At 43.8% G+C, this 25860-nt stretch overlaps 1 protein-coding gene across 5 annotated transcripts in view; it reads right to left on the reverse strand.

The window, feature by feature from the left end:
* Nucleotides 1-25860, reverse strand: part of LOC311516207 (uncharacterized protein C10orf67 homolog, mitochondrial) — a 145450-nt gene that overhangs the window by 66245 nt on the left and 53345 nt on the right. For all 5 annotated transcript variants that reach the window (XM_084620036.1, XM_084620035.1, XM_084620033.1 and 2 more), the window contains 2 exons: nt 25429-25494; nt 11646-11708 (listed from right to left, as the gene is read on the reverse strand). In XM_084620036.1, coding sequence (XP_084476162.1) covers nt 11646-11708; nt 25429-25494 — 129 coding nt within the window. The remainder of the gene's footprint in view (nt 1-11645; nt 11709-25428; nt 25495-25860) is intronic.

Consider the following 25860-nt stretch of genomic DNA (forward strand, 5'->3'; position numbering starts at 1 on the left):
ATGCAACTCGTCCGGCCCCATGGACTTGTGCACGTCCAGCTTTTCTAAATAGTCCCTAACCACCTCTATCTCCACAGAGGGCTGGCCATCTCTTCTGCATTTTGTGATGCCCAGCGCAGCAGTCTGGGAGCTGACCTTGTTAGTGAAAACAGAGGCAAAAAAAGCATTGAGTACATTAGCTTTTTCCACATCCTCTGTCACTAGGTTGCCTCCCTCATTCAGTAAGGGGCCCACACATTCCTTGGCTTTCTTCTTGTTGCCAACATACCTGAAGAAACCCTTCTTGTTACTCTTGACATCTCTGGCTAGCCGCAGCTCCAGGTGCGATTTGGCCCTCCTGATAACATTCCTACATGCCCGAGCAATATTTTTATACTCTTCCCTGGTCATATGTCCAACCTTCCACTTCTTGTAAGCTTCTTTTTTATGTTTAAGATCCGCTAGGATTTCACCATTAAGCCAAGCTGGTCGCCTGCCATATTTACTATTCTTTCGACTCATCGGGATGGTTTGTCCCTGTAACCTCAACAGGGATTCCTTGAAATACAGCCAGCTCTCCTGGACTCCTTTCCCCTTCAAGTTAGTCCCCCAGGGGATCCTGGCCATCCGTTCCCTGAGGGAGTCGAAGTCTGCTTTCCTGAAGTCCAGGGTCCGTATCCTGCTGCTTACCTTTCTTCCCTGCGTCAGGATCCTGAACTCAACCAACTCATGGTCACTGCCTCCCAGATTCCCATCCACTTTTGCTTCCCCCACTAATTCTACCCGATTTGTGAGCAGCAGGTCAAGAAAAGCGCCCCCCCTAGTTGGCTCCTCTAGCACTTGCGCCAGGAAATTGACCCCTACGCTTTCCAAAAACTTCCTGGATTGTCTATGCACCGCTGTATTGCTCTCCCAGCAGATATCAGGAAAATTAAAGTCACCCATGAGAATCAGGGCATGCGATCTAGTAGCTTCCGTGAGCTGCCGGAAGAAAGCCTCATCCACCTCATCCCCCTGGTCCGGTGGTCTATAGCAGACTCCCACCACTACATCACTCTTGTTGCACACACTTCTAAACTTAATCCAGAGACACTCAGGTTTTTCTGCAGTTTCATACCGGAGCTCTGAGCAGTCATACTGCTCCCTTACATACAGTGCTACTCCCCCACCTTTTCTGCCCTGCCTGTCCTTCCTGAACAGTTTATAACCATCCATGACAGTACTCCAGTCATGTGAGTTATCCCACCAAGTCTCTGTTATTCCGATCACGTCATAGTTCCTTGACATCACCAGGACTAATGGAAACATGGTGGAATGACAACTACTATGAATATAACTCTAGAACAGCGGCGGCTCCATCCTCTTCCTGGTGAGGAGGCTGAGGTGGGCTAGTCAGAAAATTGCAGGGACGGGCTGCGGTATACATCTTGTGGGCACACATGCTTTTTTACTCCCAAACGATACGCACTTAAATGTGTGTTTTATCTATGTTATCCTCAAAAGGAGAATAAAAATATATACTGACAGATCGGTTTTAAACTTCATCTATGGTAACACACTGGGGCAACATTTATTCACAGAAAATCAATAGGAAAAAAACCTAAGCCAATAAATAAATAAACAAACTTATAATGCTAATAATAACAATAATAACAATAAATAAATACAGACTTCTGGAAATAAATAAAATAATAACTATAATAATAATACAAGTGTGTGTAACAGAAAGTATGCGTGTTGGGGGGAGTGTGAGGGAGAATGCGTGCGTGTGTGTGTGTTGGGGAGTGTGTGAGGAAGACTGTGCGTGTATGACACAGACTGTGTGTGTGGGAGTGTGTGTGAGAGAGAGAGAGTGTGTGTGTGTGTTTCGGGGAGTCTGTGAAAGAGAAGTGTGGGTGTTGGGGCAAGTATGTGAGAGAGACTGTGTTTGTGTATGAGAGTGTGTGTGTGTTAGGGGTGTGTATGGGATACAGTGTGTGTGTATGTGAGAGAGAGTGTGTCTGTTGGGGGAATGTGTGTGTGAGACTGTGTGTTGGGAGAATGTGCGTGTGAGACAGTGTGTGTGTGGGGGGGATACTGTGTGTGTGTATGTGTGACAGAATGTGTGTGTATTGGGGGAGTGTGTGTATAAGACTGTGTGTGTACTGTGCCTGAGTGTGTCAGCGTGATGTCTCTGTAAGCTGAGCACTCAGGAGCCTGAACACTTGATCAGTACAGCAGGAGCTGCAGCTCCCACTCCTGAATCAGAGGCACCAGCATAGACAGGCTCCATGTCCCCCACGCCAGCTGAGACTCACTTGGACACAGCCACCTCAAGCATCAGGCAAGCTCCCCCCGTGCCCTGCCAGCCATGGATCAACTTCCCAAAGAAGGGGAGACTGATTCGGTGGCAGGAGCTGGGTGGCAAGAGAGCAGCAGCTGCTGGCCGGGTGCCCAGATCTGGGAGGGGTGGCTACAGAGGGGCTAAGACAAATTTTGGAGTGGCTACAACCACCGCAAGCCCTGCCCCTGCTCTAGAAATAAAGCAAATAGTAGATGAGGTGGTGGAACAGCATTGCATTTGTCAACACCACACAAGCAAGGATAAAAGAAGGCAGAGCAGAAACACGGAGAGACAAAACACTAAGTATACAACTAGAAAGAACAGATAGAACAAAGGACTCCTTGGTAGAGGCTGCTGCAGCCCACCAAACCTGGGCAAAGAGTAATGAAAATAGGCCTGATGGTACTAGGGGAATGATTGTAATAATGAGCTCTTTCAACTATCTTGACATAGGCTGGATATTCACACACAGTAGGGTCTTAGCAATGATTCCATAGATAATGCTTTTTCAAACACAAAAATGAACAGGAAAATTCAGAACAAACTTAACTTTAGTGAACTATGAGAAAATACTAAATGAACTGAGAGAAAACTACACACTTCAGAGGACCACTGATGACAACAGAATATTTGACATTATATGGGACTAAAGGGAAACTGAAATGGTCATTTTAAAAGGTTCTAATTTTAACAGGATGAAAGATGAAATCTTAAAGTACAGTTCTATTCACCAATGTCACTTTTCATAAAAGTGAAGATTACGGTGAGCAAGTAGAAAGTCTTGATTTTTTTTAAATACTATTTTTAAACATTTTAGACCCCCCTCGCCACAACTGGCCATCTTTTTTTTTTTTTCCAGCCTGAAGCCCGGCCCCTGCTCAGACAAGCCTGGACGATACTGGAAAAGGTTTGCTGGTATAGCTATACCAATATACTGACAAATCCTCCTAGTGTAGCTACAGCTTACATTGGCAAACGAGTGCTTTTATTGATAGAGCTTAAAGCAGTTCCCCGATAAAGATACGCTGTTCTGGCAGAAGCACTTGTTTGTCAGTATAATTATCGACGGTAGGGCTTCTGGCAATACAGAACTGTCCCACACACAAAAAACCCCCACAATACTACTACACCAGCAAAGCTTCTCATGTAGGCCTGGCCTTAGATTTGTACATCATCATCAGGACACAAGTCCAGCAGAGGCTGGAAGTTTGGTCAGTCTGGGGAATAGAGGGAGAAATGCTCCCATCCCAAAAATATGGTGTAGGAGAGGGGAAAGAAGGGGAGTGTGCTGGAGAGTTTAGCAGGCCTATTACTACGAACCTAGACCTGAGTGATGAGCTTTCTACTGTCACTCACAGTTGTCTGTAGAGCTAAGTGTCCTCCACTGTGATCCCCTCTAGCAGCCTTTCGATCTTCCTCCATGGCCTTGTCTACACTGCGGGGGGAGATTGATCTAAGTTACGCAACGTCAGCTACATGAATAACGTAGCTGAAGTCAACGTACTTAGATCTACTTACTGTGGGGTCCACACTATGCTATGTCAAAGGGAGATGCTCTCCCATCGACTCCCCTTGCACCTCTCATTCAGGTGGAGTACATGAGTTGACAGGAGAGCGATCTGCGGTCTATTTAGAGGGTCTTCACTAGCCTGCTAAATTGACCGCCAATGCATCGATTGCCACACATAGATCCACTGATAAGTGTAGAGAAGCCCTAAGAGGGAGGAGAGAGGAGACAAGGTCAATAAATCCCCATGTCCAGAGCAGGAAATTTACTCACTCCATCCTGGAAAGAGAAGTCCTAGGCAAGAGAACTCACAGATCATACTATACATAAAAAGAAAAGGAGTACTTGTGGCACCTTAGAGACTAACACATTTATTTGAGCATAAGCTTTCGTGAGCTACAGCTCACTTGCATCCGATGAAGTGAGCTGTAGCTCATGAAAGCTTATGCTCAAATAAATTTGTTAGTCTCTAAGGTGCCACAAGTACTCCTTTTCTTTTTGCAGATACAGACTAACACAGCTGCTACTCTGAAACATATTATACGTGATGCTTCTGAACACAGGCCTGCAAAGGGCCAGATACTGCATTCATAGCACATGCAAAATTCCCACTGACTTCAACCCTCAGTGATTTCAGTGGTAGTTTTGAATTCACAAGGAATGCAGTATCAGATTCAAAGTTTTTTTCAAGATGGCAGCAATGATTTTGTGGGAAAGTATAAAAGGATACTCTTAGGCATAGTTGGCCAGACTTTGGACGTGATTTTTACATTGGTATTGGAAATTAGGTGTTGGATTTTAAACCTATGGCATGGCTGACCATTACCTCCAATACGTTGGGGCTCAACTCCCATATCAGGATGAGAAACTTCTTTTAATGGTCCACCCCTGGAGATTAATGGAACTAGAAAAGTTCCAGAGAGCTCCGAGGAAAAAATCTTGCTGCTCCAACAGAACATGCTCTTGATGACGTGGTAGGCATTATAATAATCTTTTTTCCTCCACCATTGGTGGGGTGATCCTTTGGCATCATTCTCACAGGTCACCATGAGTTTACAGATGACAAATGAAGTGAAAGAAAAGATGGCTGGAGCACTTGGGGTGGATATGCTGTGGCTGACTGGTTGCAGCATAAAGATTTTTAAATGTCTACTTTGACTCTGTGTGTGGGGGGGAGGGGTGCGGCAAAGAAAAAGTTTCTTCCTCTAACATAGCATCTGTAAAATCTCAGTCAGCAGGTTTGCTTTGGGTGGTCGACAGTATGGTACATCCAAACTGTTTTAGCTTCTTAGTAGCTGGTCTGAAGCCCTCCTCCTGAGAGGAAATTGCTTGTTATTTGTGGACGAGATTGATCAGATTAGGGTTGGGGTGTCTGCTTCCATGGTGGCAGAGCAAGTGTTGATGGAGCAAGGGCCTCATCTCCTCTGCTTGACTTTCAGCAACTGATGCTCATTGAAGTTATGGAAGGGTTGAGAGAACTTTGTTCCATAACCTATGTTTTGGATCCATCTCCTTGCTGGCTGGTGAAGGCCAGTGAGGAAGTACTTGATTGTGGAGATTGTCAACACCTCTCTTGGAGAGAGCAGACTGCCTACTGCTTTGAAGGAAGCATTAGTGCAGCATTTGCTCAAGAAGTCATTGCCTGACAATGGCAATCTATTTAATTATTAACCAGTATGAAATCTTTCCTTCTTGAGTAAGATTATGGAGAAGGCTGTCATGAGACAACTCTTATAGCATCTAGATGCCTTTGATCTCCTTGAACATTGTCAGTCTGAGTCTAGACATGGCTTTGTCACAGAGATTGCACTGAATGACAACCTTCTCCTGGCAATGGATGAAAATCAGCTGTTCATTATTATCAGTCATCTTCGATACAGTTGACTATGTGGTGTTGTTGATTAATCTGTGGACTTGGTGGGAGGGGACAGGGCTACTCTTCAGTGGCTTCATCCTTCCTCTTGGAAAGATCTCAATGGCTAGTTGCTCCTCTTCCCAAAGAGCTCTCAAGCACAGGATCCTACAGAATATCATTCTGTCTCCTCTCCTGTTCAACATGTATATGAGGCAGTTAGGAGGGTTAGCAAGGAACCATGGGGTTTGGTGCTTTCAGTATGCTGATGGCACCTTATTGTATGTATCTATCTGATCCCACTTGGACAATATAGGTCAGCACCTCAGCTAATTTCTAAATGAATCTGAATCATGGATGAAAGAGAGCTGGGTGAAACTTAACTCACACAAGACTGAGGTGATAATGGTGGGTTGGGGGAAAAAGCCAGAGGAGATGGCAAAGGTTATATGACTCCCTTGGATTGAGGGATTATGTTGGCCTTTAGTTAGATGGATTTGCAATTTAGGAGTAATTTTAGACCCCTAGCTGTTGTTTTATGATCATACCACAGCAATAATATAGTCAGCTTTTTGCCATCTGCATCTGGCTAGGAGGCTGATGTCACAGTTAGAGGGCTAGTTGCTAGACCCCTCTGGTCTCTCTGAACACACCAGGTGTTAGGACTCATAACTCTACTTCTCCTGGAGTGAATCATATGATTCTCCCACTCTTAGAAAGGGCCCTGGGTTTCAAACTGTGGATCCAGTGTGGTTACCTTAGCAGGTCTGACTGATTTTGGCACCTTTGGGAGTTTATGTCCAATGGTATGTACAGTGAGCAGCCAGCCTTCTCAATCCAAACAATTGTTTACACTAAACAGTAGGACCAAAGCAAAAAAGGATTTTAAACACAAACAGTCTATATGCACATCTATCTTATCTTAAGGCTTACCACCCCCCCGTGTTGGAAGTCTATGAAGGCCTAACTTTTTCAGACCATCTGGTGTGTGCATGTTCAACCTTTCTTTCTGGATGTGGACCATGTTGTTATTCATGCTTTTGTTACCTCACGATTAAACAATTGCATGATGCACTACATGGGGCTGTGCTTTAATACTATTTGGGACTGAAGCTGGTACAAAATGCAATGGCTTGCTTACTGTGTGAGGCATCATGCTGGGTGCACATGACTCCAGTGCTCCAGGAACTGCACTGGTTTCCCATTGGGCTTTCTGCATAGAATTTATGGTGTTAGTTACAATCCATAAAATCCTAAAGGGTTTGGGACTAGCCCACCTGAGGGATCAACTTTCTGCCCATGTCATATTGCCACAGTTGTCGTCACTACCTGCATTTGAGCTGGATCCCTCTCATTATAAAAGAGAAGGAGTAGCCAACGGGGCATTCTCTGTAGGCTCCAGGACACTGAATCTTGCTCCCCCTTGGTCTGAAATAGTCCAGATTTGGTGACCTTCCGAGCATGCTGCAAAAAACATCTATTTGATCAGATTTTCTGAGAGGGCTGAGGGTAGGCTTCTCAGAATGAAAAGGTGGAAAGGAGTTTTTGTAAGTGGCAGGTTGGCTGAGTACCTGTTGAAACAATTACTGTAATGCTACTGGGGTTTCATTGTATGATTAACGGTGTATTAGGGCACCAAGAACTTTGAATAGGTGTCTTATTATTATAGAAATCTAAATAATAATTAAAGAAATACTTGAATAAAGGCATTCTGTCACTGCAACTCGCTCATGACCTGATATACCTCCATGCTTGTAATGTTTTATTTGAGATATACTTAAAGATAGCAAACACCAAACTCAACAATATACTGTATTTTATGTATTAATAGCAACAAATCCTGCTTTGAAGTATTTTATAAACTTCAGTTTGCTGGTAATGTTTCTGTCCTTCCTTTCAGACCTGCCTCAACTTCAGTTTATCTCACCATGTGTGCTGTTCCCACCAAATGCCATGGATTTCCAAATATAAAGTATGATTAATAAGTTACACCAAATAACTGTTGTAAGAAATACAGCTTCGAAAAAGTTAAGGTGATTAATACATCGATTTAGACATTAACTTCTAAGCACTTGCTTGCTATGTGCTATTATTTGAAGTTTTAGGAAGATCAAGAATTACAGCAAACTTTAGTCAAACAAAACCTTTGTCTATCCTAAATTCAGTATGTCTTTAGACATGATGAAACAAAAGATAAATCTTTTGTTCATTAAGAGGTGTCTAGTTTTTTTCTTGCAGATATTAAACAAAGTTCTCTGAAACGTTAAGGAAGACCACAAGTGGAAGAATTTTGTTTGGCTGAAACAAAAAGACATTTTTTTCTAAAAAACCAAAACTTTGAATAACAGTATTATTCATTTACAGTCCAAAAGGCCAAACAAGTTAGCATGAGTCTCACTATACAGTCAGACTCACTATACACTCTTTGGTGAAGAGCGGAAATGAATGAGATGTACAGAAGATGGTTCAAAAACATCAACTTTAAACATAGTTACTTTCAGATTTCTTCTGTTAGATTAGGTTCTTTGTTTCCTCCCTACAGTTAGGTTGAATAGTTCAAATTACTAATCTTAGCAGGTTATGGAGTCATACTTGCCAACCATCCCTATTTAGGAGAGACAGTCAATTTTTAGAAAAATATTAACCATTTTTCACTAAAAAACCCCTTTTAAAATAACATATTAATAGAGCCAGAAGATATGTGTATTTCTTTCTCAGTATGTACCTCTATTTATAACAAGTACGATGTGGGATTTATTATCATGGCCAGCCTGGAGATAGTGAACAAGACTTATGTATGAGATACCATACCTTCCCTCTCTACATTCACCTAGCTGTAATTACACAGGAAGGTGTCTACCTCATGGAAAGAGGAAGAAAAACGAAGGGAGCCAGCCAATGATCAGGACTGAGATCGCCAGTTCATTTCATGCAGACTACCAGGGAGTCATCAGAGAGTAACTGCTTTCAGTAACTATGCTGACATGAACCAAATTAAAACTGGTGACCCTAAAGGTGGGTGGTACCATATCCCTATAGTAAATCCCTGAGCCATACAGTCCCTCAGTGAGGACTGGTAATGTGCTGATGATTTAATAGTTTCACAGAAATCTTTGATTACATTTTAGTTTTATTAATAAAGCAGGCTTGAATTTTATTTTTGTAAGGTTGGTTGGGAATCTGGATGCATAAAGTGAATGAGGATTTTTTTCTGGAGAAATGTTGGCATTGGCTCAACAAAAAGAGGGAGAAGGGTATGCTGAGTATAACAGCCTGAACATCAAGAAGATTAGATAACAATTTAATTTTCTCACATCACATGCTCATTACACCTTCGTGTAAACAGGTGGAGTCGTGTATTCTGTGACCCCTTTATCTCATTCCAAATAAAAACTACACATGCAAAAGGTTACAAAAAAAAATCATTCTTTGCAAGGACTGCAAAGTTTAAGGGTTCTGACAGCCATCACATTTACTTGACAATGGGCCAGGTTTTTCAAGGTATTTAGAAACATAAAGATGCAGATAGTGAGATTTTTAATAGACCTAGGTGCCTAATTTTTGGTGTGCTTTTGAAAATCCCACTGTCTGCATGTTTAGGTGCCTAAATATCTTGAAAAATCTGCCCATATATTCTTAGCCTCCCTCCCCCCCGCCCCAAACACAAAAAACCCTCACATCGGTCAGTATTTTTCTCTTCGGTCAATAAATCCTAATATTCACCTCAAGAGAGTCAACAGTTACTTAATTTTTTAACTTATGCTTTGAGTATGGATAGGTCCACTGTAGTAAGATTAGTTAATATATTTTAACTGTTAATTAACAGATTTATCTCAGATTTATAGATTTATTTTACAAGATGGACATTGTTATTGTTTGAAAGTTGGGAACAAATGCTATGCGCAAATTTGAACCTGTCATAGAGCCATAAAATTTAAGGCCAGAGGGGACAATCAGATCATCTAGTCTGACCTCCTGTATATCACAGGTCACCAACACCACTCAGCACTCAAACACTAAACTCAACAATTGAAATTAGATCTGGGTATTACAGCCCACAGGAGACTAAACTACTATGTGCCACAGGCAGAGAATAGGGGAGACAGATGTAATCATTAATGTTGCATATTCCTATTAGTATAAAGAAAATTTGGAGTATACCCATAATAAAAAAGAAATCTCATTATTTAGATTCTTTCAGTTATTTTTAAAGTGCCTATTTACACAGCAATTTGGCAAACCAAGGTATGAATCTACAGCACACCAGTTTGCACACATAGTAATGTCCCATGTGGAAACTGCTCAAGCACACGGAGGGTACATCTACACTGTGATAAAAGACCCACAGCACAGCTGCAGCTGGTCTGAGTCAGCTGACCCAGCCTCTGAGACTTGGTGCTGTAGGTTTTTTATCACAATTTAGACATACCCTAAAAGTCCTGGAATATGGTTTAGCTTACAACTACCTGCCACCCAGTAACCTGCAGCGTAGAAAGGCCCTGTAAGTGTTAGACAGGGTGATAGGCCCAAATTAGGAACATAAGAACATAAGAATGGCCATATTGGGTCAGACCATCTAGTCCAATATCCTGTCTTCCGACAGTGGCCAATGCCTGGTGCCCGAGAGGAAATGAACAGAACAGATAATCATCAAGTGATCCATTTCCTGTTGCCCATTCCCAGATTCTGGCAAACACAAGCTAGGAACACTCTTCTTGCCCATCTTGGCTAATAGCCATTGATGGACCTACCCTCCATGAATTTATCTAGTTCTTTTTTGAATCCTGTTATAGTCTTGGCCTTCACTACATCCTCTGGCAAAGAGTTCCACAGGTTGACTGTGTGTTGTGTGAAAAAATACTTCCTTTTGTTTGTTTTCAACCTGCTGCCTATTAATTTCATTTGGTGACCCCTAGTTCTTGTGTTATGAGGCATAAATAACACTTCCTTATTTACTTTCTCCACACCAGTCATGATTTTATAGACCTCAATCATATCCCCCCTTAGTCATCTCTTTTCCAAGCTGAAAAGTCCCAGTCTTATTAATCTCTCATCATACGGAAGTCATTCCATACCCCTAATAATTTTTGTTGCCCTTTTCTGAACCTTTTCCAATTCCAGTATATCTTTTTTGAGCTGGGGTGACCATATCTGCACACCGTATTCAAGATGATATTTTGTGATTCTATGACACTGTGATTCTGTGTGGGCGTACCATGGATTTATATAGAGCAATATGATATTTTCTGTCTTATTATCTATCCCTTTCTTAATGATGCCCAACATTCTGTTTGCTTTTTTGACTGCCGCTGCACACTGAGTAGATGTTTTCAGAGAAGTACCCACAATGACTCCAAGATCTCCTTCTTGAGTGGCAACAGCTAATTTAGATCCCATCATTTTATACATATAGTTGGGATTATGTTTCCCAATGTGCATTACTTTGCATTTATCAACACTGAATTTCATCTGCAATTTTGTTGTCCAGTCATCCAGTTTTGAGAGATCGTTTTGTAGCTCTTCACAATCTGCCTGGGACTTAACTATCTTGAGTAGTTTTGCATATTGAGTAGTTTTCTGATGTTCTTACGTTCAGATTGCTTTATTAGGGCTGCCACATTTCAGCTGGACAACAACTGAACTATGCTTAGTTGCGAGTTCCTCCTACCAAACCTCACTACCATGACTAAGAATAGTGTGAGTCCATATTCATTACAAAGGGAGAGTGAGTAGAAGAGAGGACTGAGTCAATTAGATATGTTATCTACAGCCATGTGGATGACAAGCAGAAAGTAACAAAGAGAGGAGAGTTAAACAAAATGGTATTGGTTTAGTTATCAGTGAAGTGTAGGGAAAGTAACCACTGGAGGTAGAAAAAGTCTGATAAGGCAAATATATTACAGGTACAGTGTATATGGTGTATTTCATAGTATCATATAATTAACTGAAGTATATGCTCCATCTAGGAAGTAAAATGAACATACCTTTTTCTGTGGTTCAGTTAACTTCTTTTCCACTTTTGTCTCAGTGTCTTTTTGTTCTTTGAGCTGTTAAAATGAATGACAAAAAAGCTGAGCAAAAGTACAGACACAAACATTTATAAAATGTAATACAGAGAGGATGAGGGAGACATTATTAATTTAATATTGTACTTCTTTGAACAATGACAATTAAAATTCTGACATTTCCAGAAATATTGCAAAAATATACATCTTTCATAAGTAATTACTAATTCTTTAAAAAATGAAATGCAGCTTTATCCAGGTTCAAAGCAAAATGTATTGGTGCTTTGATCTATTACACTGAAAATTTGTTTTCATAGTTTACTGCCTTTGAATAGGACTATATGGGAGACTTAATTATTGCTCACAATTTTTCTTGGAAAGATATGCTTGATATAAACTCTGACTGGTCAAAAGATTTCAAAACAGCAGCAGCTACTTGACTTACACTGAACAATAGCAAAAAACAATAGTTTTAGTATTGTTGCATGGTATTTCTTATAAAATTGCATGGCTAAATAAGAGGAAAACAAATTTATATTTATAAATGATGGAACCAAACTGAATATTGGTATAATTGTCAAATTGGAAGAAAGTAAAGAAGGACATTTAAATTAGTACTTTCCACTTGAAATTATTTCCAGAACTTTGCAACTGATTCAGTTTTGTATACTAGCTTCTTTTCAGTATTAAATCTGTCAGTATTTACCACAGTAGGAAAAGTTAGTTTATACTGTATTTCTCAACTTTTTGTTATTAGTTATAATAAAAAGGCCAAAAGATGTAAAATCCAGAAATGACTATATTTATCTATGTCATAATCTTCATGTAATTATTTTACAATAATTTTAGTAGAGCTTATAGCAGAAATTATTTGAAAGTATAAAAGCTTTAAAGAACTTATGTCCAGTGTTCTGCTGTATCATTCATTTCTCCAGGACTGATCTTTAGTTACTAATCACATTTACATTCAATATTCAAAACATCCCCTCCCAAAAAGACACTATATAATTTGAGGATTTCTGCCTTTCCACACACACATACACACACACACACCCCACCACTTTAATTTCCTCCCTCTCTATCAGTCACATTGTTGACATCTTCTTTCTACCCAAAGAAGACTGGACCAACAGGGCATGTAACTTCTGGCTGATGGGAGGTTCTACCCCTGCGCTTTCACTTTCCCTTTCCCAAAGGATCAACATCTGCTTTTCTGTGTGTTCCCACTCCAAGGAGAAAGAGAGTGGGAGAATGGTAATCAAACTTAATGTCTCCTACTTGGCAGAGCTGAAAACTAGTTTAGCCCAAAGGTGTACATCTCATGCAATTGTCTTTGTACAAGTAAACGCTTCCCCCCTTTCACAATAATAAAATTCCACTTCTGATGTTATGTCATGCTACTGAAATGACCTACAGTATTGTTTATAGGTTTCTGTAAAGGTGTGGGCCATCTGCATGTACCCCCTTACAGCCTGGTTTGCAGATGCACCCCACCTTAAATTTCCCCCAGTTGGGGCAGCAATTTTTTTTGCTTTAACAGCCTGGGTCAAGGAGAAGCCAACACACATTACCAAATACCAAGTCCCCTTTTAATAAGGTTTGAAGACAGGAATAATTCAGGACCATGGTTCAGAGCTCTAGAACTTAGAAAGTCCACAAAAGCGAAAGTTACTCACCTTGCAGTAACTGAGGTTCTTCGAAATGTGCATCCCTGTGGGTTCTCCACTCCAGGTGACGGTGCGTCCTGGTGCCACTGATCGAAGATCTTTGGTAGCAGTGCTTGGTCGGGAGGCACGCACTCAGTTGCTGTCTCACAGCATCATTAGGGTCTGCCTGAGCGCACGCGTCCCGGACCCCCCTCATTTCTTTCTCCAACGTAGAGTTGTCTGATTAGTACTCGAAAGTAGAGGGGAGGAGGGTGGGGAGTGGAGCACCCACAGGGACACACATCTTGAAGAACCTCAGTTACTGCAAGGTGAGTAACTTTCTCTTCTTCAAGTGCTGTCCCTGTGGGTGCTCCACTCCAGGTAAATGTGAAGCAGTACCCACTATGGTTGGTGGGATTTTGGAGTTGCGGCAGGGATAACGGTAGACAGTACCATATGGCCGACTATGGCGTCTACCATGGTATCTCGTGTGATAGCATAATGATTGGCGAATGTGTGGTCAGATGTCCATGTGGCCGCCTTGTCTGTAATAGGTACGTTGTGAAGGAAGGCAACCGATGTTGACATTGCTCTAGTAGAATGAGTTATGACATTCTCTGGTGGTTGAACACTGGATCTGGTAGCAGGATCTGATGCAGTCCAAGATCCACTTGGAGAGTCTTTGCTTAGAGATAGCATCACCCTTTGATCTCTCGGTAGTAGAAACAAATAGCCTAGGGGATTTACGAAATGGTTTAGTTCTGTCAAGATAGAATGCAAGAGCCTGTCAGATGTTGAGGGTATGTAACACCACTTCCTGTGGAGTCATGTGAGGTTTGGGATAGAATACAGGTAAATGTATTGGCTTGTAAAGGTGGAAGGTAGACTGCACCTTGGGGAGGAATTTGGGGTGGGGTCACATAGTATCCTTGTCTTTGGATAAAATGGTGTAGGGAGGGTAGGCCATCAGGGCATTTATTTCACCAACCCTTCTCGTTGATGTTATGGCAACCAAGAAAGCCACTTTCATGGACATGTGGAGCAGGGATGAGGTACCAGGGGTTGGAAAGGAGGTTTCATGAGACGGTGATGAACTAGGTTTAGATTCCAGTAGGCTCCTGGTGAATGAATCTCAAGTTAGAGATTTTGCAGGCCTGTGAGGAAGCATTTCATGGCAGGGTGTGCAAAAAGTGAATAACCATCCAGAGTGTCATGGAAGGTGGTAAGGGCCACAAGGTGTACTCTGATAGAACTGAGCAAAAGCCCGTCCTGTTTAGTTCGAAAAGGTAGTTTAAGATATCAGGGAGGGTTGTAGTCTGGGGTGTCAGGCATCTGTGGAAGTACCAGATGGAGAAGCATTTCCACTTTTGCAGGTAAGTCTTATAAGTGGAGTCCCTTCTACTGTGCAGGAGGATATATTGGACCTGTTCCGAGCAGGCTGATTTGTGGGATTGAAACCATGAAGGAACCACACCGTCAGATGGAGTTTCCGGAGCTGCGGATGGAGAAGCCGACCGCAGTTCTGGGACAGCAGATCTGACCTGTCAGGGAGAGTCCTTGGAGGATGGATGGACATGAGTAGCAGGTAAAGATACCATGTCTGTCTGGGCCAAGCTGGGGCAATAAGAATGACCCGGGCCTTGTCCTCTGTGATCTTGCGTAGAACCCTGTATATCGGTGGAAAAGCATATGTCAGGGAGATGTTCCAAGGAATGAGGAACGCAACCTCTAGAGATGTAGTCCCGCTCTGGAGCGAAATAGATGGCATTTGCAGTTTTGAGGAGTGACAAATAGGTCTATCGATGGAGTGCCCCAGTGGAAGAAGAGCTGTCGGAGTATTGCGGGATGCAATTCCCATTCGTGTTCTTTGGAGAAGTATCTGTTGAGTGTGTCGGCAATAGTGTTGTGACACCCAGGCAGGTAGAAAGCAGTGATTTCTATGTGATGTTTTATGCACCAATTCCATAATCGGATGGTTTCTGTTCATAGGGAATGCGATCATGCTCCCCCCTGCCTGTTGATATAGAACATACATGCTATATTGTCCATCAGAACTTGAATGGACTTGTTCTTTATGGTGGGAAGAAAGTGAAGCCAAGCGTACTGATGGCTCTGAGTTCTAGACGATTGATGTGCAGATGCGTCTCTGATAGGGACCAGAGGCCCTGTACCTTGTGGTTGCCTAGGTGCACTCCCCAACCTATCAGGGATGCGTCCTTGGTGAGCCTGAGTACTGGGGAGTGCGGATGGAAGGGAACACCCATGCATAGGTTCTCTGGTTTTGTCCACCAATGTAGGGAGGCCAATATGTTCGCTGGCAGAGTCATGTTATGCAGAAACTGTGTCTGCTGGGTTTGTAGTTGGAATTGAGCCAACCCTGAAGGCATCTCATGTGCAGCCTTGCGTATTTGACCATGAAGGTGGTGGCTGCCATATAACCAAGAAGCTGTAGGCAGGTCTGTCCCTGTATTCTAGGGAGAACAGAGATTGTGCGTATGAGATGCGTAATAGTGAGGAATCTGGTGTGTGGAAGTGAGGCTCTGGTTCTAATTGAGTCCAGGTAAGCTCCAATGAACTCTATCTGCTGTGTAGGTATCAGGGTGGATTTTTGGAAATTTATTTGCAAGCTTAGACTGTGGAAGAGGGAGATGGTAAAGTTTGTCGCTTTTGTAGGACAGGCTTTGATAAGGCAGTCATCTAAGTAGGGGAAAGGTATAATCCCATGGTTGCGGAGGTGGGCTACAACTACAGCTAGGGTCTTGGAGAATATCCTCGGTGCTGTGGAGAGATTGAATGGAAGTACACTGTATTGAAAGTGATTGTGTATGAGTGTGAATCGCAGGAAGCGTCTGTGTGCTGGATGAATGGATATATGGAAATAGGTGTCTTGTAGGTCGAGGGCTGTGAACCAGTCCCCTTGTTCCAGGGCGGGTATTATTGTGCCTAATGTGACCATCTTGAATTTTTGTACATGTACAAATGTGTTCAGTTGGCATAGGTCCAGTATAGGTCTCCACCCCCCTCCCTTCTTTTGGGTCAGAAAGTAGTGGGAGTAGAACCCTTCTCCCCAATGTTGCGTTGGTACATGTTCCACTGCACCTAGGTGGAGAAGATGAGCCATCTCTACAGGGAGGAGGTGCTTGTGAGAGGGGTCCCTGAAGAGGGACAGGGAAAGGTGGGCGGGGAAGATAGGAAAGGGATGGAGTAACCTGACTGATTTCCAGGACTCAGTGGTCCTGTGTGACCTGTTGCCAGACATGTTAGAAAGCCTGGAGGCGGTGGCCAAATGGGCAAATAGGCAGCAGAGTCAAGGGATGGTCACGCAGACCCCCGAACAGCACTTCCAAATTGTTGTTTGTTTCCCGATGAGTAGGAAGTAGTTGGTTGCGCATGGTTTTGCCTACGCCTAGGAGGTCTGTTGCGGTTTCTCCCAGTATCATACGGTCTGGACTGGGCTCGGTGATATTATTGTGCCCTGGGTCTCTGATAAGGTTGATACCATTGTCTCCTGGGGAGGGATGGTTATATGCCCAGTGTGCGCAAAGTGGCCCATGAGTCTTTCATAGTGTGAAGGACTTCATCGGGGTTTTTTTGGAAAAGAGTTTGTCTTTGTCAAAGGGAAGATTCTCCACTTTGGTTTGCAGATCTTTGGGGATACCAGATGTAGACAGCCAGGAAAACTGGCGCATCACCACTGCAGTGGCACTGGTGCCGGCTGCTGTGTCCGCCATGCCCATGGAGACTTGTAGTGCCATCCTAGACACCAACTGACCTTCGATGAGGACTGACTTAAAGTCTGTTCTCCTGTCCTCTGGGATATTGGAGGCAAAATCAAAGAGCTTGTTGTAGTTGTCATAGTCATAGCTTGCGAGGAGGGTGGAATAATTTGCAATTCTAAATTGTAGAGTGGAAGAGGTATAAACCTTGCGGACCAGGAGGTGAAGGCATTTGAGGTCCTTGTCTTGTGGAGTGGGCCGGTATTGTGGCTGCTTTGTTCTATGTGTTGCTGCCTCCACCACAAGAGAATTGGTTTGTGGATGGGAAAATAAGAAATCAACGTTCTTCACGGGCATGGGGTATTTAAGTTCAGCTTTCTTTCATGTTCATGGGATGGAGACAGGGGTCTGCCAGAGAGTATCAGCTGGTTCTAGAAGGGCTTCGTTTATGGGTAGTGAAATCTTTGAGGTTGCAGAGGGTTGGAGGAGTTTGAGGAGTCTGTGTTATGTCTCCTGGACTTCCTCCAAAGGGATGTCCTGGCTGAGTGCCACCCTCTTGAAAAGTTCCTGGAATTGCTTAAAGTCGTCCACGTTTTGTGGAGATGGAGGTAGGAGGGCATCCTCCACGGCTGATTGTGAGGCAGGAGCCGGTAAATCCAGGAAGGGTTCATAGCCCACCTCTTAAAGGGGGGTTCAGGAGCTCTAGATATCAGAGCTGGGGATATAGGTGCAGGACGAGCTTGCGATCTGGCAGAAGGGGTGCAAGGAGGAGCTGTGGCAGGAGCCGACTGTGGGTACCACTGAGGCCAGGGTACTGGGTAGGAAAACTGGGGTCCCACCCACTGGGGAACAAAGTAAAGAAACTGAGGCTGGTTCTTATGATGTGCCGTGTCTTGAGATATGTATGGCTCCAGTGGAGGGGGAGAATCAGGCGGGGAGAACTCTGCCTGCCGTTGTATGTCGTTCTCACAGGCAGTGAAAGTAGCCAGGTCAGGTGGTGAGAGCTGCTGTTCAAACAGTGAGCACTCCGTGTCTAGGAATGGAGAGTCAAGCTCAGGGGCCACGGAGATATCCTCCTGGTGCAAAAATTGTTGCTGCTCCCTAAGCTAGTGTGCTGCAGTGCATGGAGTGTGAGCGGCAGCCCGGAGTGATTTTTGCTTGGCTTTAGTACAGAGATGGACAAACTATGGCCCGTGGGCCACATCCAGCCCACGGGACTGTCCTGCCCGGCCCCTGAGCTCCCGGCTGGGAAGGCTAGCCCCCGGCCCCTCCCCCATTGTTCCCCATCCCCCACAGCCTCAGTGCGCCACCAGCGCTCTGGCCTGCTGCTCCTGCAAGACTGCGCGGGCGGTATGGCTGGCTCCGGCCAGATAGTGGGGCTGCGAGCTCCGGCTGCTCTGAGCGGCATGGTAAGGGGGCTGGTGAGAATGCAGGGGCTGGATAAGGGGCAGGGGGTTCTGGGGGGCAGTCAGGGGACAGGGAATGGGGGGGTTGGATAGACATGGGAGTCCCAGGGGGTCAGTCAGGGGTCGGGGGTGTGGATAAGGGTCAGGGCAGTCAGGGGACAGGCAGCAAGGGGGGTTGGATAGGGAGTGGGGTCCCAGGGGGGCGGTTAGGGTCGGGGGGTCTTGGGAGGGGGTGGTCAGGGGACAAGGAGCAGCGGGGTGTTGGATGGGTCAGGGGTTCAGAGGGGGGCAGTCAGGGGGTGGGAAGTGGGAGGGGGAAGATAGGTGGAGGGGGCCAGGCCATTTGGGGAGGCACAGCCTTCCCTACCCAGCCCTCCATAGAGTTTCACAACACCAATGTGGCCCTCGGGCCAAAAAGTTTGCCCACCCCTGCTTTAGTAGGAGCCGCGGAATGTTTGTAAGAGCCCAAAAGGGGTTCCAAATCTGCTCCAGGGATGGCGGGCAAGCTCGGTGCCAATGTTCTTGTTGACACCGGGGTGGAACTCCCTGCTGGCACAGGGTCCATCATCGTTGTTGGCGGGGCCGGTGCTGAGGAGAGCTTCCCGCTGCGGTCCTTGGCTTTGCACCCTGCGTGAGTGCTGCGCTGGTCAGAGGTGCCTGCTCTCAGTGCTGTCAGCACCAAGGGTAAAGGCATTGCGGAAGATCCTTTATCCTTTTGAGTGTCTCTGAGAGGAGACATTAGGGCTTCCTGCCTCTTTGCGTGAGAGCAGGGCCAGTGCAAGGATGTTTTGCACCCTAGGCAAAACTTCCTCCTTGCACCCCCCCCCGCCGTGAGGCGCCCCCCCGTGGCAGCTCCTTGCCCCCCCCACTCTGAAACTCCCCCCGCCCCGTGGCAGCTCCCCTTCGCCCTGAGGCGTCCCCCCTGCGGCAGCTCCCCGCAGCTCCCTCTCTCCTCGGCCTGGGGAGTCGTGCGGCAACTCTCCCCCCAGCTCACCTCTGCTCTGCCTCCTCCCCAAGCACGCCGCCGCTTCTCCCGCCTCCCAGGCTTGCAGCACCAATCAGCTGTTTGGCACGCAAGCCTGGGAGGGAGAGAAGCAGAGTGGGGCGGTGCACTCAGAGGAGGAGGCAGAGCAGAGGTGAGCTGGGACGGGGAGCGGTTCCCCTGTGCGCCCAGCCCCCCCCATTACTTGCTGCAGGCGCCCCTCCCCTTGCCCCTCTGCCCCACCTCACCTCCGCTCCACTGCCTCCCCAGAGCGCGCTTTTGGCCGCCCCCAACCACTTGGCACCCTAGGCGACTGCCTAGTTCATCTAGTGATTGCACCAGCCCTGCGTGAGAGGGTGAAGCCGTACTCCCGGTCGGTTCTGACTTGGCAGGGGAGTGCGAGGGAGAGGGTTTACTGCCCTTCTCCATAGGTGGCTGCAGAGCTTTCTCCATGAGAAGCCTTTGTAGCCGCAAGTCTCTGTCACAGTGAGCTCTAGTTTTTAAGTTGGTACAATGGAGACACTTCGCAGGGACTTGTGTCTCGCCAAGGCATTTGACGCAGAGTGAGTGCCCATCAGACCGCAGCACAGACTCCTTGCAGGAGCCACATTTCTTAAAGCCTGGAGACCCCGGCATCATGAAAATATAAGCAGCCAGGGACGTCTCAACGAGAAACTAACTTGAGTAAAAAAAATTTTTTTTTAAACTAACGAACTATGCTAAAGGAAAGGGAGAACTGGGAAATGTCTACCTAACTATTTCTATTGTTCTCTACTTATTTCCTACAGTAATCAGCGAAGAGATGAGCACTGCCCCAAGTCCTGTCTTCAGCCAAGGATGGTTGAGTAGGAACTGGGGGAGGGTCGCGCATGCTCAGGCAGACCCTAACAACACCGCAAGTCAGCAGCTGAATGCGTGCGTCCCGACCAGGCATTGCTACCAAAGATCTCCGATCAATGGCGCAGGGACGCACCATCACCTGGAGTGAAGCACCCACAGGGACATCACTCCAAGCAGACCCTGCCCCACCCTAGGGTAGGGCTGTTTAAACAGGAAGCTGAAGCTGAGCAGGAGAGAAGGGAGTAGAAACCATGCAAGCTGTAATGGCTGGTGGTTTCTCTCTGACTCAAGGAGTCTAAACTAACCTGACTCAGAGAGCTGGTTCTTCTACATTACACCCCAGGCTGTCCTTGCATCAGCTGCAGCCTGCCCCTTAAAGGGATAGTGCACTCCTTCACAGTCTCCTATACATTTAATGTTGTTTTGTTGGGTAATATACTGTGAAAAAATATGGCTAAAAAGCTATGTATGTTAATAATATTAGAGGGTTCCACAGGTGCTCAAGACTTGCCAGGATTCCTTTACCACATCTCAGAGGCAACCAGGTATCTATTCTCTGTATCTTTACTATCTTTACTAAACAATAGGGTGACCAGACGTCCTGATTTTATAAGGACAATCCCGATATTTGGGGCTTTTTCTTATATAGGCACCTATTACCCCCCCACCTTCTGTCCCAATTTTTCACACTTTCTATCTGGTCACCCTACTAAAGGACCTGAGTTCAGAACTTTGCACCTAGCCAAACAGAGGTACATTCCATGAGTTTGGTACCAGATGGTCTATAACTCAATGGGGAGTGGAAGAAGAGTAAAGAAAGAGGCTGAGATTAACAGAAAAGCCTGGAGGCTCATATACTGATTTCTTTTGCATCCTTATACTAATACATCTGCAAAAAGGCAGGGTGAGCCTTAGTTTTTGTAATTTCTCCAAGAAGACACCCAAAGAAGCGTTTCCGGGTGAGCGGAGTACGTTTGGAGTAGTACTATTCTAGAAGTACACTTGGTTAAGGACCAGCATTTATTGGTATTAAAAAGAGAATTCACTTTAAAGCTTGTTTTCCTGAATATGTTTTCAAGATTTTCCTCTTCTGCCCTCTCTATATACATACAGTTAGGGCCGTATTATGTCCGGTTTGCATATAGGGATGGAAGGGAGGAAGCTCAAGGAGCTTTTCTCCTCACCCCTTTTGCACCTCTGTGCAGGGACTAGCTGTAACTGCAATCTTTATTTGGTTCTGAAGGATGGAGAGAGGGAAGAGAAGAGGTGGGGCTTTGCCTCCCCACATCTGACCTCAGCTAGCAGAGCTGGCCAGTTGGAGGGAGGCACATGCTGCACCCTCTTAAGGGAAAGCTCACAGCAGATGCAAGCTAGAGAGCTCTAGGAAGTATACTATCTCCTTGCCTGCACTGAAATAATTCTACACTGCCCCTATATCGGGGTGTATCCTAAAGGCATAATATGGCCCTAAATATGTATGTGCAGTATTTCCATTCATGTTGCAGGGTCTTCTGTTTTTTTATATGCATTTTAATGAATAGTTTTTTATGTTAGAAGAACTTACAATGAATTTGAATGATCACCTCCACTTTTGCTGTGCCTTGTCTTAGGTAACAGTAAATTGAAAAAAGAGGCTCAGCCTTTGAAACACACGCTACTATAAAAGAATAGAGAGCTAATGCAGACAATCCTTTAGTGTGGTTCTGTTCTGAGGAGTGTCTCAGTAAAAGTGACATTACGTGACTGCACGTTTATTGTATCTCAGTGATTTCTGTATCTAATGAGCTCAGTTTACAAGTAAAAATGTCTTTTCTAGCTGCCAGCCCAGCAGTCTTCAACCTGGGATCTGAAGGTCATTCTGGATTCTTTCCATCTCACACATCATCTTCAGTGATAAAGGTTCAATGGGGACAAATAAGACCTTAATTATACCTATTCAACTCCAATGCCTTCAGATTATGTCCTTGGTGAAACCTGTGCAAACCCAGTGGTTGAGATTTTCAAAGCCAACTAGGAAATCTGCACAGACAGATTTCAGAGTAGCAGCCATGTTAGTCTATATTCACAAAAAGAAAAGGAGGACTTGTGGCACCTTAGAGACTAACCAATTTATTTGAGCATAAGCTTTTGTAGCTCACGAAAGCTTATGCTCAAATAAATTGGTTAGTCTCTAAGGTGCCACAAGTACTAGCTCACGAAAGCTTATGTTCAAATAAATTTGTTAGTCTTTAAGGTGCCACAAGTCCTCCTGTTCTTTTTGCACAGACAGACAGGGCTGTCCTTAGGATTGATGGGGCCCAATGCAGTATTATTAAACTGCTGCCCCTATACCCGATGGCAGCCTGAGCTCACATGTGTATTTTAGATTAGGGTGGTCTTTTGAAGGATTTATTTAAAAAACTATATGTCTGAAGATCCAAGCATTTAAGGCTAAAGATGAATATTCAGGTTTCAGAGTAACAGCCATGTTAGTCTGTATTCACAAAAAGAAAAGGAGGACTTGTGGCACCTTAGAGACTAACCAATTTATTTGAGCATAAGCTTTCGTGAGCTACAGCTCACTTCATCGGATGCATACTGTGGAAAGTATAGAAGATCTTTTTATACACACAAAGCATGAAAAAATGGGTGTTTACCGCTACAAAAGGTTTTCTCTCCCCCCACCCCACTCTCCTGCTGGTAATAGCTTATCTAAAGTGATCACTCTCCTTACAATGTGTATGATAATCAACGTGGGCCATTTCCAGCACAAATCCAGGGTTTAACAAGAACGTCTGGGGGGAACGGGGAGGTAGGAAAAAACAAGGGGAAATAGGTTACCTTGCATAATGACTTAGCCACTCCCAGTCTCTATTCAAGCCTAAGTTAATTGTATCCAATTTGCAAATGAATTCCAATTCAACAGTCTCTCGCTGGAGTCTGATTTTGAAGTTTTTTTGTTGTAATATCGCAACTTTCATGTCTGTAATCGCGTGACCAGAGAGATTGAAGTGTTCTCCAACTGGTTTATGAATGTTTTAATTCTTGACATCTGATTTGTGTCCATTTATTCTTTTACGCAGAGACTGTCCAGTTTGACCAATGTACATGGCAGAGGGGCATTGCTGGCACATGATGGCATATATCACATTGGTGGATGTGCAGGTGAACGAGCCTCTGATAGTGTGGCTGATGTTATTAGGCCCTGTGATGGTGTCCCCTGAATAGATATGTGGGCACAGTTGGCAACGGGCTTTGTTGCAAGGCTAGGTTCCTGGGTTAGTGGTTCTGTTGTGTGGTATGTGGTTGTTGGTGAGTATTTGCTTCAGGTTGGGGGGCTGTCTGTAAGCAAGGACTGGCCTGTCTCCCAAGATTTGTGAGAGTGTTGGGTCATCCTTCAGGATAAGTTGTATAGGCTGCAGCTCATGAAAGCTTATGCTCAAATAAATTGGTTAGTCTCTAAGGTGCCACAAGTACTCCTTTTCTTTTTGCGAATACTCAGATTATTCATCAAAAAAATGTATGCAAGGATTTTTAGAGATGTGATTTTATAATCTTCAGTAACACACTAATGAAATATTTTTGAAGCAAATTTTAAACTAAGGTCCTGTAGACGAACATGTTCTGAGTAAATATTACAGTAATGCACAACTGTTTTTGTCAGTAAATTCAGAAACTGAGTATATACCTGGGGGGTTGGCAAATGCCTGTTAAATGGCTTCATTACCACTTGAATGGCTCTTTAACAGTTTCAATGTTGAGCTAATAGGCCTATCAGGCTGGAGGGCTTTTTCACTTTTAAGTACTAGATCCCCTCCAGAAGAAGACTCACCAGGCTGCAGCAGCCAGCTGTGGTGGGAGCCTGCAGGAAGGGTCAGAACAGGGATAGGAAGACACTAAGGATGGTGGACACTAAGATGCAGGGATGCCCCAAATTTTCAGGTGCCCTATGCAGCCGTGTATGCTGCATATGGCTAATGACAGCCCTGCAGACAGATGCTTATGATAACACAGATCCTTTTGAAAGGCCAAAGCCTATACATGAATTTCGGGTCTGAACTTTAGGCAACCAAGTTTAAAAATATTAATTGTGTGCACTCAGAATCCCTGACTCCAAGAAAATCATATTTTTCAGGTTAAAAGAAAAAAATGTAAAATGTGTTCTCAAGACTAATGTGTTTGTTAAAAAAAGAGGTCTATAGATCAACTTATTCTTACTTTTCAGCCTTTAAAAACTGGTTTCAAAGAAGGCTTCCTTTATAATCTTGAAATTCTGTTTTTCATCCATTTCTAAAGACTCAATCCGGCAGTACTTACTCAGGCAAAAGTCCCATTGAAGTCAAAGACTGAGTAAGGACTTGCAGGATTTGGCCCTATGTCAAGATAGCCCAACACACACTGTGCTAAGATTAACAAAACAAAGTAAGTAAAAGCAGCGATGACTTGGCACAAAGTTTGACAAGCTGAAAAAAAGCAAATGTTTAAGTAACTGAAGTGGTACTGATTTTCTATTCACAACCTTTTCTCTTCTAAACAGTATCATATTCTTTTCTAGCACATTTATATTGCAAGTCAAGCTGTGTTTTATTTTTTATTATAATAAGCCCAGTCAGTATACTGTAACAAAGACATACTAGTGGTGACCAGTATGAAAACCACTGTGAGACCAAGTTAGAAAAAAGGTCAAATGATAAAATAAACAATCAGCCATCTGGAAAGTTCTTGAAACACGTAAAAAGAAAATAAAAGGCAGTATTCTTATGAGACTAATACAGAATACAAAAATATTTAAGATAGGGCTCCCTCTATCATTGTCTATGACATTTTGTAATCAGTAGCAGCAAACCTTTCCACATAATGTTAAATGTTTTCCAAGTTCTTCTGTGCCAAACAATATTTAAGTTCTTTTTAAAAAAATCTTTAAAAATCATTTTATATGTATGTTTCTTCCATTAATAGAGTAAAATTTAGGCTTCTGCTGAACTGATTATCCAAAAACCTCTTTAAAATCATTTTTCTAAAAAAAAAAATCAAACAGTACATATAAGCTGCATATGATACTTAGAACAAACTGAATATTTAAATAAAATAAAGAATTTATATATATATATATATATATATGAAAACAACCATTTTTATGAAGTTTGAAACACATGGAAGCTCATAAAAATAATTTAAGCATAAGAATCTTACCATACTTTGATTTAATGACCTCTCCTTTTCAAGTTCCATCTTTATTTTTTCTTGAGCTTCGATTAACTAAAAATAAAAGCATAAAAAGTAATATTGCATTTTAGATTATAGGCAAGTAGAATTCTTCCAAAATCCTTTCTAAATATAGTTTACCAAAGAAAATACAGCATATATATAACCTAATGAATGATAGACAGACAGGCATCTTGGCACATACCTTGATACCTAGAAACAAACCTGACAGTGCACTCGGAATGCCACATGCACAATGTGCAATTCACACACCAAACATTCACACTTTCATTTTGTGTTGAACACACCCTGAACGTGCATACAAAATACACAAGATCAGATCTCTAAAGAGCTGCAGGTTAAAATGAAGGGCACTCTGAAAAACAGCTTTCTGATACAAATCCTTTGGCCCAAATAAGA

The sequence above is a fragment of the Lepidochelys olivacea genome (genome assembly GCF_965140295.1).
Source record: "Lepidochelys olivacea isolate rLepOli2 genome assembly, chromosome: 2".
In the NCBI taxonomy this organism is placed as follows: domain Eukaryota; kingdom Metazoa; phylum Chordata; order Testudines; family Cheloniidae; genus Lepidochelys; species Lepidochelys olivacea.